Source organism: Eubalaena glacialis, chromosome 11, assembly GCF_028564815.1.
Source record: "Eubalaena glacialis isolate mEubGla1 chromosome 11, mEubGla1.1.hap2.+ XY, whole genome shotgun sequence".
Taxonomy (NCBI): Eukaryota; Metazoa; Chordata; class Mammalia; order Artiodactyla; family Balaenidae; genus Eubalaena; species Eubalaena glacialis.
Window position 1 is genome coordinate 97194385 of NC_083726.1, and position 14354 is coordinate 97208738.

General features: G+C 34.2%; 1 protein-coding gene across 10 annotated transcripts in view; it reads left to right on the forward strand.

Moving 5' to 3' along the window:
• SOX5 (SRY-box transcription factor 5) overlaps positions 1 to 14354 on the forward strand; it is a 992512-nt gene that overhangs the window by 688484 nt on the left and 289674 nt on the right. For all 10 annotated transcript variants that reach the window (XM_061206370.1, XM_061206379.1, XM_061206380.1 and 7 more), the window contains one exon: positions 11869 to 12079. In XM_061206370.1, coding sequence (XP_061062353.1) covers positions 11869 to 12079 — 211 coding nt within the window. The remainder of the gene's footprint in view (positions 1 to 11868; positions 12080 to 14354) is intronic.

The following is a 14354-nucleotide window of genomic DNA, read 5'->3' on the forward strand; positions in this document are numbered from 1 at the left end:
TATTCTAACAGTCATCTCTGTTTGCTAACCATTCTGTTTTTGTCAATACTGTAATCATTATTTCAACCTCCCAAGCAACAACTGTATTTACTTTGACTCCTTCCTCCTTATTTTCAAGTTATCTAATTTTATCATTACCTGCTGCAAATTGTCTATAGGATTTGATGGTTCTTTTCAACTCTCACAACTACAATTTAGCAGAAGGCTTTTTATCATCACATATGTGGCACGGTAACAGTTTCCTATTCAGTGGAGATCTTTACTTTCTCTTCTACCCAATCCATTCTCCATACCACTGCTAGACTGATCTTCCTAGCAACCTACTTTGAGAGTTAACACTCAGTATAGAATCTAGAATAGTTCTCCTTTGTCTGTCAGGTCAAATGTAAATAATTCTATTGGACTTTCATGACCCTTCATAAAATAACCCTACTATGGAAGTATAGTCATTCTAATTTATTATTCTCCATTTCTTTGGGTTAAGCCACTACCTTCTCGCACGTGTGTGTGTGTGTGTGTGTGTGTGTGTACCCTATAAAATTTTCTGGATGATGCTTCTGGGAAGCCACACTCTATATCTTTTCCTCTCTACCTATTCTTTCTAGAGTTAGATCAAAAGGCTACCTATACATAAAGATTTAATAAATTCACTTAATATGTATTTATTAAACACTAATAATAGGGTCTGGAGTACCTGGTGAATAATCAGACACATTCCCTGCCTTCATATATGGTATAGAAAGAAAATTAAATGATCCCAAAATAGTGTGCTGCTAAGTGGTATGTTAAAGAAGTTTCTACCTTCCTTTGATTTCCAGCGTTCTCTCTTTAAATTTCTTGTGCATGTGTAATTTGCTGCTATACAATTTAGTATTTATTATAGTTGTTATGATTGCTTATTGTTTCTTGTGTATTTTTATTTTTAATAAATTTATTTATTTATTTATTTATTTTTGGCTGTGTTGGGTCTTCGTTTCTGTGCGAGGGCTTTCTCTAGTTGCGGCGAGCAGGGGCCACTCTTCATCGCGGTGCGCGGGCCTCTCACTGTCGCGGCCTCTCCAGGCTCTAGACGCGCAGGCTCAGTAGTTGTGGCTCACGGGCCCAGCTGCTCCGCGGCATGTGGGATCTTCCCAGACCAGGGCTCGAACCCGTGTTCCCTGCATTGGCAGGCAGATTCTCAACCACAGCGCCACCAGGGAAGCCCTCTTGTGTATTTTAAATGACTTGCAAATTTAATTTTCAACTCTGAGGAGAGCAAACCAGCTTGATTTTTTTATACCTTTAGCATCTCTTACAGAACCTGAATCAGTTGAGGAAGGCAGTATAACTTAATGATGACCAGCATGGATTTTCAAGTTAGATGATCTTGAGTTTAATGCCCCAATTTACCATTTCCTACTCTTACCTTGGGTAAATTACTCTTAGGAGCTTAATTTCTCCATCTGTTAAATAGGAATATAACAGTCTTTATGCAGTTTCTCTGAGAATTATTAAATGTAATATCCAAAAACTTTTAGAACAGGGCCTTTTAAGAACTCCAAGAGTGGTAGCTATATTTTTACTGAAACATTTGTGAATTTAAACAGATCTTGTATATGTGGTCAGAAAAATGCCTAATAGTTGAGAAATATTATTAAAAGTCTTCAAAACTATAAGACTAAAATAACAATATTTTATATAGCATTACTCATATTAACTGCAAAAAAAAAATCATGAGAACTGAAGCTTGTGCTTCTTGTATCTCAAATCACTGCTTCATGTCAATTCATGCTAAAGGTCCCTTTCGAAGAAAAAGTCCTGCTTTTGCTATAAACAGAGTGCTCTATTGAAAGTCATAATTAATATAGAAAAATAGCTCTGTAACTTTTTTTAAAAATAGGAAGATGGGATTAGTGTAATGACATAACATTTGACTGACATTGGGGTATGAAATCAGCTTGATCCTGTGAGGAGACACTGCTGGTGAGGGGCTGTATTCAGGCGTGAATGGAGCACAGAGGAGGGAAGCTGGCAGAAAGAGAGTCAGTACTTGATCTCTCTTCCCTCATATTACTGCTGTTGTTCTGTATTTATAGTGTAAAGAACCTAAAAATTTGCTTGCAAGAGAATCTAGTGGTGCTAATGTTCTCCTGAAGAAAAATTTTGATACATCTATCTCACAAGAAGAAAGAGAAATATGAAAGAGAAGTAGAAATATGGCATAATAAATAATTGGTGTCATGTATTCATGAAAAATAATTTATTACTCTAATTTTTTTCGGACTTTGACTTTAAAAAGTTTTATTTCGTAATGAGGAGTAATTGAACATTCTTTCTTTGATCATTTTCCAGAGTTATCACTTTGTAAAGAACCATGAAACTGTGAAATTTGAAAATTGCATATGCAACAGAGATAAAAGTGCACTTATGTCACATGACATTTTGTGAACTATTTTTTTTTTTCCTTAAAAAAGTTTGTATTAGGTTATCCTTAAAAATGGGCCACCTCAAAAAAAATTTAAATTATTCTTTAAAAAAATGATTCCATGGATGCAGTTTGGTTTCAGCAGAAAGAGCTATGAAACTACTTGTATATGCATTTTCATTTTTTGGTGGGGTGGGTAGGGGAAGGGACTTGTCTCCTCTTCTCCACTTTCCTGATAAAGGGCCTGGCTTTTTCTTTATTTGTTTTTATATATTCTGTGTTTTGTTCATTGTTATCTCCTAATATGATGGGCTGAAGCATTCTCATTTTAACAAGTACATAGTTCTTGCCACTTCTCAGTTACCATTTTATGAGTTTTGTAATTTGTAACACATATATTAACTCATATAATCCCTTAACTAATACAACTCATTATTTTGTAATTTATAATCCACTAACAACCCAATGAGGTAGATGATAGTATTATCCCCATTTTACAGTTGAAGAAACCTAGGCATAGGAAGATTAAATAACTTAGGGTCACACAGCTAGTGAATGTGGAACCAGGATTTAAACCACATCTGTTTGGCTTCAGATTCTCTGCCCTTAACTGTGAACATCATTATGCTGCCTCACAAGTTAGCGCTCAAAATATTTTTATTACACGAATGAAAGAAAATTGAGTGAATGAAGTATTTCTTATTCTTCAATAATTATTACTACTAAATTCTGGAGATCTGGTACTATATCATAGCACATATGAATTACTTAGCATTTATTATCCCATTTTTAGATGAAGAAACTGAGTTTTGAAATGTTGAGATAGCTTGTCCAAGATGAATAAATGACAGACCCTGGATGTGAGCCCAACATTCTGACTCCTGACTCCAGTTTGCTTCACCATTGCTGCTTTGCTGACATCATATTTTACTGCATGGGGTGGGGTGGGGGGGTGTCACAGTTTATTTCACTTATGACAGAACATGTAGTCAGTTTCCAGTTATAAATGATGCTAGCAAACACTTAGCTTACTAACTTTACCAAGATCTGTTCTGTATGAGAAACTGTGCTCATTGCTCTGTGGATAAAAAGAATTCAGTTCCCTAACAGATCACAGTTTGAGAAATTCCTCAAGTATCATTTCTTTCTTCAGACTCAGAGTGAATAGGTATTTAGTTAAGTTTATTAACAACTACAGTAGAAATGTTCCGAAGGCTTCTTAGGAAAATGATAGGTGAATTATTATATATAATTAGCGGCTAGTTTCTCTTTACTTCTTAAAATATTATTATATAATCCACAATGCTAGTTTTTTTTTTTTTTAAATAAATTTATTTATTTATTTATTTTTGGCTGCGTTGGGTCTTCATTGATGCGCGCGGGCTTTCTCTAGTTGCGAAGAGCGGGGGCTACTCTTTGTTGCGGTGCGCGGGCTTCTCACCACAGTGGCTTCTCTTGTTGCGGAGCACAGGCTCTAGGCACGCGGGCTCAGTAGTTGTGCCACGTGGGCTTCAGTAGTTGTGACTCGTGGGCTCTAGAGCGCAGGCTCAGTAGTTGTGGCGCACAGGCTTAGTTGCTCCGCGGCATGTGGGATCTTCCCGGACCAGGGCTTGAACCCGTGTCCCCTGCATTGGCAGGCGGATTCTCAACCACTGCGCCACCAGGGAAGTCCCCACAATGCTAGTGTTAAATGGAAGTGTTTTGATGTGTAGTCTAATTTTTGTTTAGAAACATCTTATTGTTGACCTTTGGGCCCTCAGGGAAATCATCAAATGTCTTAAAGTGTTTTTGCTAGATGTTTAAACATAAGTAAGATATAGCACACAAATCATCAGCAGGAAGATGAGGCTGTCACAGCACAAAATTTTCTTTGTTTTTCAGGTTCTATTAATGTATTAGAATTCTCTAAATGCCACTTTTGCTTATTAAGTGGTTTTGAGAGCACATGAAAACATACGTTTTATTCTTGAATGCAGCATTTCTGAGATTCTTAGTAAATGTGGTTCTGGAAAAACAACCATTAGACACTTCTGCCCGTGTAGCATCCACATGCAAATGAAGATATTTTCCGAAACTGTTTTTCCTGTTTGTACAATCTCTTATTAAATCAGAAAATTTGCCTTTAAATTTCTGTTTCACTCACTGGAATTAAATTAGTTGGCAAATATGACATTGGTTTAAAAAAACAAAGGAAACATACTATCATTGTTTTATTTTATATTATAAATGAGATTAAACTATTAATAAATTCAAACCAAATTTTAGTACATTTCTGAAAATAATCTATTTCCACAATGCAATTTTGACATAGATCTCAGATTCTTTAATCTATACAGTTAGTGTGAAACCAGCACACCTACGCCTGTTTCAGTATGTGCCAAAATGGCTATTAAAAAAATTGTCAGTGTCATTTTCCCCCAACATGTGTTAGTCATTTTTAACCTCTGCATGTTTGCCAACTCTTCTATCTTTTCCCCACCCCCAGGAATATATTACCTTTCAGCTCACTTCTCACATCCATTAAGTCCTGTCACTTTATGACATCTTTCGTCACCACTGCAGCTTTTTGTCATCTCCCTCTTTCCTTCTCTCCCTCTTTTTCTGTTTTAAGTCTTACAGTTTTTCCTATACCGGTAGTTCTCTAACCTTAAGTTTTTAATAAGCCTTCCTCCCCTGGAAGGCTTGTGAAATCACATTTTGGGGCTTCACCTTCTGAGTTTCTGATTCAGAAAGTCTGAGATGAGGCCCCAAAAAATGTATAAAGTATTCCCAGGTCATGCCAATGATATTGTTCACTGACCAACCACAATCTGAAAATCACATTTGTACAAATTACCTGTCCTTTATTGTTGTTTAGTACCACGTGAATGCGTCTTAAGAAAGAATGCACTTTTAAATGTTTATTTAGTCCTCTGATCAATAATTAAGTGTGAGTCTAAGGTAACGTTTCATCTCAATGCTTGGCCAAAAAATGCAAACCAAGTTAGACTTTTGCTTAATTTCCAATCTTTTGCACAGGAAAGGAACTTTTTAAAGAGTCTATATTTTTAGGCTTGGAAAAAGCATCAAATAGCTTTCACTTCTATTTTCGTTGTCCAAAATACATTAAAAATCTTTGAAATATGTATTGGATCCTATATTTCAAATATAATAGAGCCATTTTTATAAAATAATAATCTTTTACCTAAACTTGATGAGGTCCATCACTATTTAGAATTTTAGATCTGCCCTCAGAGTAGGTTGTGTCTGCATTGCAGAGGCCGATGAACCGCTAAGGTTTCTACAGTATTCTTTAAAAATTAGAACTGAGCAGGGTATGGAATATGGAACTTTCCATAGATCATAGAGCAAAAAATGTACAGTACATATTAGAGTATTATGGAATTTCTACCCATTTTTTTGTGATGATTAAATGATTGTAAGGATTTAGAGCACTAATTTTCAGGGAATTTCTATAATCTCATAAAATGTTGAAATATATAAAATATAATCTTTCCTTAAAAGCTGACTTTGGATTCCTGTGACTACCTTGCAAGTGATCTAGAGTAGGCCGGTACAGCCAAGCCTAACACACAACCCCCTAGGGAGCTTTTAAAAAAACGCATATATGTAACTTGCTGGTCCCATCCCTAGACAGATTTATGAACCACTCATCTAATATCTGGAATCTCAATTAGTTTACCTTGTAGTCGTTTAAACACTAAGAATTGTTGATCTTATAAAACTCAGTAAGTTTTACAAATGTGTTATTGGTGGCTTTTTCCAAGATAGAAAGGTGAACAGTTGTGATGAGCTCTGTCTATAGATGACTGACAGTAACTCAAGCAAAACTGCCTCTGTCAATTTTTCATTTATTTAAATCAGTGGATCTGAGTATGCATTAGACAGCTCTTTTTTAGGAAAAGTTTAGAAAAGATTTTAAATCCGACGACATTAACACCAACAGTAATCACAACCATAATACACACCCTTCAGAGATCTGCCTATAAGTGCTGACTTTTGTTTTATAAATCTTGGGAACTGACCATATCCTGTTCCCAGAATATTGAATTTGATCATGTTAATCAAAGAAAGACTCTTAGTGTTCTCTAGTGAGCTTTTTGAAGTGTTGGTTTTTGCCTCATGTATCCTTCCTCATATGTTTACATCCTGCTTTCAGGAAAATTCCTATTTGAAATTTAACTGGTATGACTTCTCAGAACGGTAACATTCATTTATAAAAGTTAACAATTTGTTCTGCCTTCCATTTCAGATTTATATGTGCATTATCATAAGGTAATTTCTGAGTAAGAAGACAATGATTGCCCTTAGTAATGTACTGTTTTATTCAATGTGTTTATTATTCTTTATAATTAAAGTATTGATTTCTGTCTAAATGTTTATCTTAGGAACAGTAAAATTTCAAGTTATTGACATACATGCCTCTATGTTTATCTGAATAAAACATCACTAAAATCTATAGTTTGAGGCTCTTTTTACATATAATAACTGATCATTTTGAAATCATCTAATTGTATATATTAATGAGTTTATAGTCCTTTTCACATTTAGGTCAGAGCTTCTTAACCTGGAACCCAGGGTTTATAGGAGTTCCTAGGGGATTTCATTGAGGAATTTCATAGTTGGAACTATGAGAGTAGAAAATTAACTCTCTAAAATTATATGTAAAATTATGTGTGCAATTGCATGAGTGTTTGCCTGTATGCATGTGCATTTGAGTTTTGGAGGGCATCTCTAGCTACATCAAGAGATCTATAATCCAAAAGGAGTAAGCATTAGTGGTTTGAGGTTTCTTGCAGAAGTACAATGAAAAATTATTTTAACCAAAAAAACTTTAAAAATATTTTTTACACAATCATTATGTATTTTTTTCTATTACTAAATGAAATTTGGCATCTCCTAGTTTGACAGAATAGGTTACAGGTAGTGCAGTTTAGTTTCAAAATAGATATTTGTGATAACATATTTTTATCCAATTTTTAAAGAATTTAAGGAATAACTGCATAATATAGCTTTTAAAAATTCAGATATAATTGCCATATAACATTATATTAGTTTCAGGTGTACAACATAGTGACTCGCTATTGGTATATATTGAAAAATGATCACCACAGTAAGCCTAATTAACATCCATCGCCTAAGTTACAAATTTTTTTTCTGTTGTGATGAGAACTTTTAAGATTTACTCTCTTAGCAACTTTCAGATAGAGACTATAATATTATTAACTATGGTTACCATGCTGGACATTACATCCCAGGATTTATTTTATAACTGGAATTTTGTGCTTTTTGACCACCTTCTCCCGTTAGAACCAAGAACAGCCTGTTGCTGGAAGAAGAACATGACAATGTCAAAACTTGTTCAGCACCAAAGCACTTTCTCTGTGGATCTGTAGTTCATTTTGTGCTGTGTCTATGCAATACCAAAATTAATGAACTTGCATTAAAGAGAATTTAATTAAAGATAGTCCAAATCTTCTGTACTGTTTCTTCTAAGTTCAAAACTTTATTGAACTAGAAAGAATGCTAGAGATGGCCACACATTCTATAAAGATAGATAAAAAATCATAAACTACTGAGCACCATTGTTTTGATTAGCCACTTAGACCTCAAATGTATATGTTTGGTTTATATAACTATTTAAATCTTAAGGTTCATTTTTTTGGAATATAGTATAAACCAATGTGTATTTGGATGGAGAGAGCTTTATAAGCCTACAATACTGCTGGGTTAATTAATTTCAGGACATTTATATCACTTCTTTAAGAGTTGAACATATTGGGGTGAAAGCCTCTCCTTTTCATACTTAATTATTAAGAAGAAGCATATCTTGTTCACCCATATCATTGATAGATATAGACATAGTTAAAGGTTTTTTTGGGGTTTGTTTGTTTTTTGTTTTTTGTCTTTTAAGAGTAGGGTAGTATTAGCACTGTGGTTGAGAACCAGGGCTCTGGAAGCCAAGAGAATGGAGTTGATTATCTACTTTATATTTTATTAGTCATATGATCTCAGGCATTTACTTCAGTCTGTGCACCTCAGTTTCTCCATCTCTGAAGTGCAAATCATAATTAGGCTTGCCATGAGAATTAACTGAGTTAATGCATATATGGCAGTTTAAACAACGCCAGACACAAAGTAAATATTCAATAAATATTGTCTATCATTCTTAGTGATTATAGTCTGATAGACTGACTATTAAATGTAATGTTTTTACTACCCTGTGTGGATTTAATTTCAGTTTATAGGACCGAAAAATACACATGATGATGTATTTCTTGAGTCCAGAAGTCAAGAATGAAATGTCATTTGGGCAATAAAAGGAAGATACATCTTTGAGTCGCATATTATCTCTTTTATTCAAATGAATTAATTCTTCTTAGTCACCAAATTATCTGAAATTTGAATATTAAGGTGTTCATAGCAAAATGCTATCTATAGAATTAATAAGAATGCATTTTTAAAGATACTTTGATGAGGGTAGATACATGGATACATTAGGCAGACCCTTTCCTTTATTTCATGGTTGCAAAGGTGACAAAGAGGGCAAGGTGAGGTAAAGCTTGTTCAAGAATAACGAACTTCCCTGGCGGTCCAGTGGTTAAGACTCTATGCTTCCACTGCAGGGGGCACGGGTTCGACCCCTGGTTGGGGAACTAAGATCCCACATGCTGCATGGTGTGGCCAAAAAAAAAAAGAATAACGAAGATTATTAACCTCATTCTAAAAGTTTGGAACACACTTTTATCGTTAGACTTTAAAAGTTACACATCACAGTTCTGAGAGCTCTTCTGCAAAATACTGAAGCTTGTTCTTAGAGTTCACAAAACTTAATTAAATATATATTGCTGGCCTGGACCACTGATGCATTTGTTAGCGGACTCTTTGAACGTTCAGCTCCCAGGAAAATGAAGGGAAACGTGCAGTCATTATTTCAGGGATGGTAAATGCAGTCCCAGGGAAGAAACTGAAAACCATAGGACTTCGTTGACCGAAGGCTGTGCCAGCACTGCATAACAGGCCATTGGCCGTGCACAGGGACAATGGAGCCCCACACTGAAACATCTGTTAACTACATAAAACTGTTAAAGGGATTAACACCACCAGAGGCTGAAATGTAATCAGACAGGTGAAACAGCGATAAGATAAATATTCCTGCTTGATATAAAAGTAATGCTAATTAATTTATTTTTAAATTGCTGTGGTAACTGAGTTTAGAATTCTTGTGAAATACGTTAAACTCTTCACAATATATCCTTTCTCTTTGCAAGGTGTAGAAAATTAGAGAGATGCAAAATGGGATATTATTTTATTTTACTTTAATTTGAAATTTTTTCTGATATTTTAATAGACTTCATTGCATATAATTTGGGTGTCATTCTCTGTACTGATGATGCTACAGAAAAATGTGTGTAATTTTCACTTATGGCAAGTGAAGCTCAGTTGCCAAATTCTTATTTGTAAAGTATGTCATCATATAATGTAAAAACAGAGTATAAAATATAAATGTTTAAAGTGAAGCTAAGATTGGGATGTTTCTGCTTTTGACCTTGGAAATAAAGGAGAAGAAAGATCTGTGGAAAATAAATACAGCAGTTTTGCTGTATTCTGGTTTGCACATTAAACTGAGCTAATGTTTATTATGGGTCATTCATAAAAACATTCCTTAGTTTACTGAATGAATTTGTGATTGCCCCTTTCAGAGGTGTCTGTGTGTGTATGTATCTGTGTTTAAGTGTTTGCTTGTATTTATGTGTCGGTTTTAAATAAAAAATTACAAAAGTGTACTTTCACTTAGCCTGCAGGGGCTTATAATTATTACATTATGCATATTGATTTGTAAATTCAAGTACCTTATAAGCTAAGACTCATCTATGAAAGTATTGTCTATAGAGCATTCAATCAAGAAACAGTGATTGTAAGAGGCATATTCTGTTTTTAGGAAATGGAAACCATTTGGGGTTTAGAATTATAATTTTGAAAATTCTTTTAGCACACATTTTTTACTTTTGCTTTTCCCACATTGACTCGATCCCACCCAACAAACTGATGTTTGTACCATAGCTAATGTGCCTGTACTCACTAATATCCATTGACAAAAATCATATGAACAGTTTATGATTATATTTGTGTCGACATCTCTATTTTTCATATATTTTAAACAATTAGAATGACAGTTTTATCAAGTATTTTTAATCTAGTCAAAAATATTAGCATTATTTTTTAAAGATTAAATATCAAATCAGTGTGATTTGTCATTTTTCTGGGGTCAACAGATCCTCATTAACGTGTCTTAAATAGAGAACAAATGTGTAAACACGGGTATAAGCTATTATACTGAATATTAAATATGCACACGCTCATATATATTTTATTGGAAACTTTTAATGCTGTAGAATTAAGAAATAAACCTGGGGGAGACTAACTTCCTCAAAGATGTTAAGATACAGATTTATTTTTAAGAAAAGCTCTGCTTTGTGGCAAGTCAAAGGATTATGGAGGTAAGAGATTATACAAGGAAAACCTTTAAGAAAATAAATTTTTCTTTGTCATTTCAATATCATTTCTCTTGGAAAGTTCTGAAAACACAATTTAGTGCTGCTTATACAAAATATACCCCTGATATTACACAAATTGCCGAAGTTCTACTAGAAATTATGGGAAAACTAATGCCAAAAGGAACACCAGAAGTATGTTTACCTTTTAGAATTATAGAATAAGTTCTTTTCATACATGTACACAATTATGAAGAGGCAAAGTCTGCAAGAAACTTTTATTTTTTAGGGCAAATGAGGCTTAGAGTGGAAAACAGCAAAGAGTATCTATCATCAGAAACAGTGCTTCAGGTAACAAATGGAATTGGAAATAGCTTCTGCATAAGCAGAAATGAATTTACAGTATACTTCTCTGATGTCAGAATCACTTGGGTGGCTGATGTCTTCTTAAAAGCATGAGAGGAAGGTGGAGAACTAAAAGAGGACCCTACTTTAATTAGGAGTACCATAAAGAACAGGCAGCTGCTTAAAATTAAAAAGAAAATTAAATATATAGAATGTTATTTGTTTAAACATTATAATATCATGAGAAGGTTTATTACAGATGACCACTACATTTAATGTTCATAGGAAAATCTAAGACTTTCAAACAAAAGCAAAAAATAGACAAATCTAATCCATATAGGCTTTGTAGAAAGGCTACATTGCCGTTTGAACTCAGTCTAAGGGAGAGAATCTTATTTTTACTTCTCCTATGAATTGATCTTTGTCTCACTCTAGTGTCAACCTGTAAAGTTAATGTATTCTTTTTTGAAATTTCTTTATTCCTTTTGCTCTTGCAGAGTGACATTTCACTTTTCACTGTTGCAGCTGAATAAGCCATGTAACCAATTAAAATTTAAAAGCTTACTGAATTTTAAACAAATATATATATATTTATATATTTTTTTCTTTTGCTTTCTCTTTCAGGAAGTTGATGGCAATAAAGTTATGTCTTCATTTGCCCCACACAACTCATCTACCTCACCTCAGAAGGCAGAAGAAGGTGGGCGACAGAGTGGCGAGTCCTTGTCTAGTACAGCCCTGGGGACTCCTGAGCGGCGCAAAGGCAGCTTAGCTGATGTTGTTGACACCTTGAAGCAGAGGAAAATGGAAGAGCTCATCAAAAATGAGCCAGAAGGTAAAGGATGGAAAAGAAAACAAAGTTGTTGCCAATCTCCTGATTTTAATGGTTTGATTTTAACTTCTAGCTCCCTTTTCTGATGCACTCTCAAGGTTAAATTGGAAGAAACCTAATGCAATGAAGATGGATAGTATTTTTTTTTAGAAACATGTTTATACGTCTAACCCCAATTTTATAAATCATTAACTTTTGTTGTGATGTCTTCCTTATTTTCACACGAGTAAGTTGTGGTTGAGTAAAACTTAAAGGTTCAAGAATACAAAGTGGCGGAAGAGCCCAGGACAGTCACCGCCTACCTGCCAGATATCTGCAGTTTAGTTTGTGCTTCCCCACCAGGGCCATTTTACAACTTTGTTACATTTTATAACCTTTATACATTAATGCATCTTAGACTGCCTAGACAGGTAGGTCTATTTTTTGTATAGTCTAAAATTAGTATGGTTAGAACTATTGTGTATTTGAAAAGTAGTGATTCTCTGTTAGCCCAGCTGAGGTTCCCATTTTTTCAACTTCCAGAATGCCTTTCTTTTAAGATTTCATTTTCTAAATCTCTTTAATAGTTACAGATAGTATCCTACAGGTGATAATGCTCATGGTCTAATCTTAAAATGAAAGCAAACAAACTAGTAAAACGATTGATGCAAACTGTATAATTTATGAATAACTGATAGTCATCCTTTATGTTACAGATGTTTACTAACTCCTGTTTAAAACCTATGTCCATCCTAAACACGGATGCCACGTTGCACACAAGAACATGCCTCCTATTTATTTCAGAGACAGATGGAAAATTAAAACAAACAAACATAAAACAGTGACATAAAAAGACATGCTTTACACCAAAAATATACTGCATTTATACTATTTAACACTATTTATAACTGTTGTTAGGACACTGGTAAATTATATCTGGTGCAAAATGTATGTTAACCAGTATTTGGAGTCATGTGGTAATTAAATATTTCTGGGTCTCTACCAGATGCATAGCTGGGACATGGATTTTAGTTAAAATTTATGTAATTCACATGATCTTACAGTTGGAAGGAATTTTGGAGATAATCTAGTCAGCCAAAGACTTTTTGGCTCTAATCTGCATGGAGATAAAAATGGAGTTTTGAGGAGGACCCACACAACCTTTTTCTTTTAATGTGCTGCATTTTTTTCTGATAGTAAAAATAGTATTTTCTTACTATAAGAGTTGTTTAAAAAACAGAAAAATTAAGAGGAAGAAGATAAAAATCACCCAGAATCATAGCTTTCTGGTATAACATCTTTATGATAGTTTTCTTTTTCTTTATTTTTATATATGCTATTCATTTTTCATGATTAACTTTCTGCATTTAAAATTATTTTGCATCTTTTATGTTGTGATACAGCATTATTAACTAAAGTCCATAGTTTATTCAGATTTCTTTAGTTTTCACCGTGTGCTTTTTCTCTTCTAGGATGCCATCACATAACAGATTACATTTAGCTATTTAGTTGTCGTGTCTCCTTGGGCTCCTTTTGGCTGCAACAGTTTCTCAGACTGTTCTTGTTTTTGATAACCTTGAAAATTTTGAGGAATACTGTTCAGATATATTGTAGAATGCCACTCTATTAGAGTTTGTCTGGTGGTTTTCTCATGATTAAACTGGGATTGTGGGTTTGGGTAGAAAGACCACAGAAACCAAGTACCATTCTTGTCACATCACATCAAGAGTACATACTTACTATGTGACTTACGAATGTTGTTGTTGACCTTGATCACCTGGCTGATAACAGTGTTTGTCAGGTTTCTCCACTGTAAAGCCTCCCTGTCCCCTTTCCGTACCTTACTGTACGGAAGGAAGGTGCTGTGTACAACCCACATTTAAGGAGTAGGGAACCTTGATCCCCATCCTTCACAGTGAATCATCGAGAAATTTATTTGGATTTATTCTTTATTGGAGATTTATCTCTTCTCTATCATTTACTTATTCAATCACTTATTTATATCAGTATGAACTCATGGATGTTTATTTTATACTTTGAGTTATAATACAATTTTTTATTTTGTTAATCACATTGTTCCAGCTTTGGTCATTGGCGGCTCCTTCTATGTCACTTTGACATACCACTGTGATGGTGGGTTTTTTTTGTTTGTTTGTTTGTTTTTTGAGCACTTCTTTACTTTCTGGTACTATAAGATGCTGCAGATTCATCTTGTATCTTTCCTTCTCCCAGTCCTAGAATAAGCCATTTCTCTAAGAAGCCCTGGTTCCTTTTATTGGAGAATGGTGTTAGAAAGCAA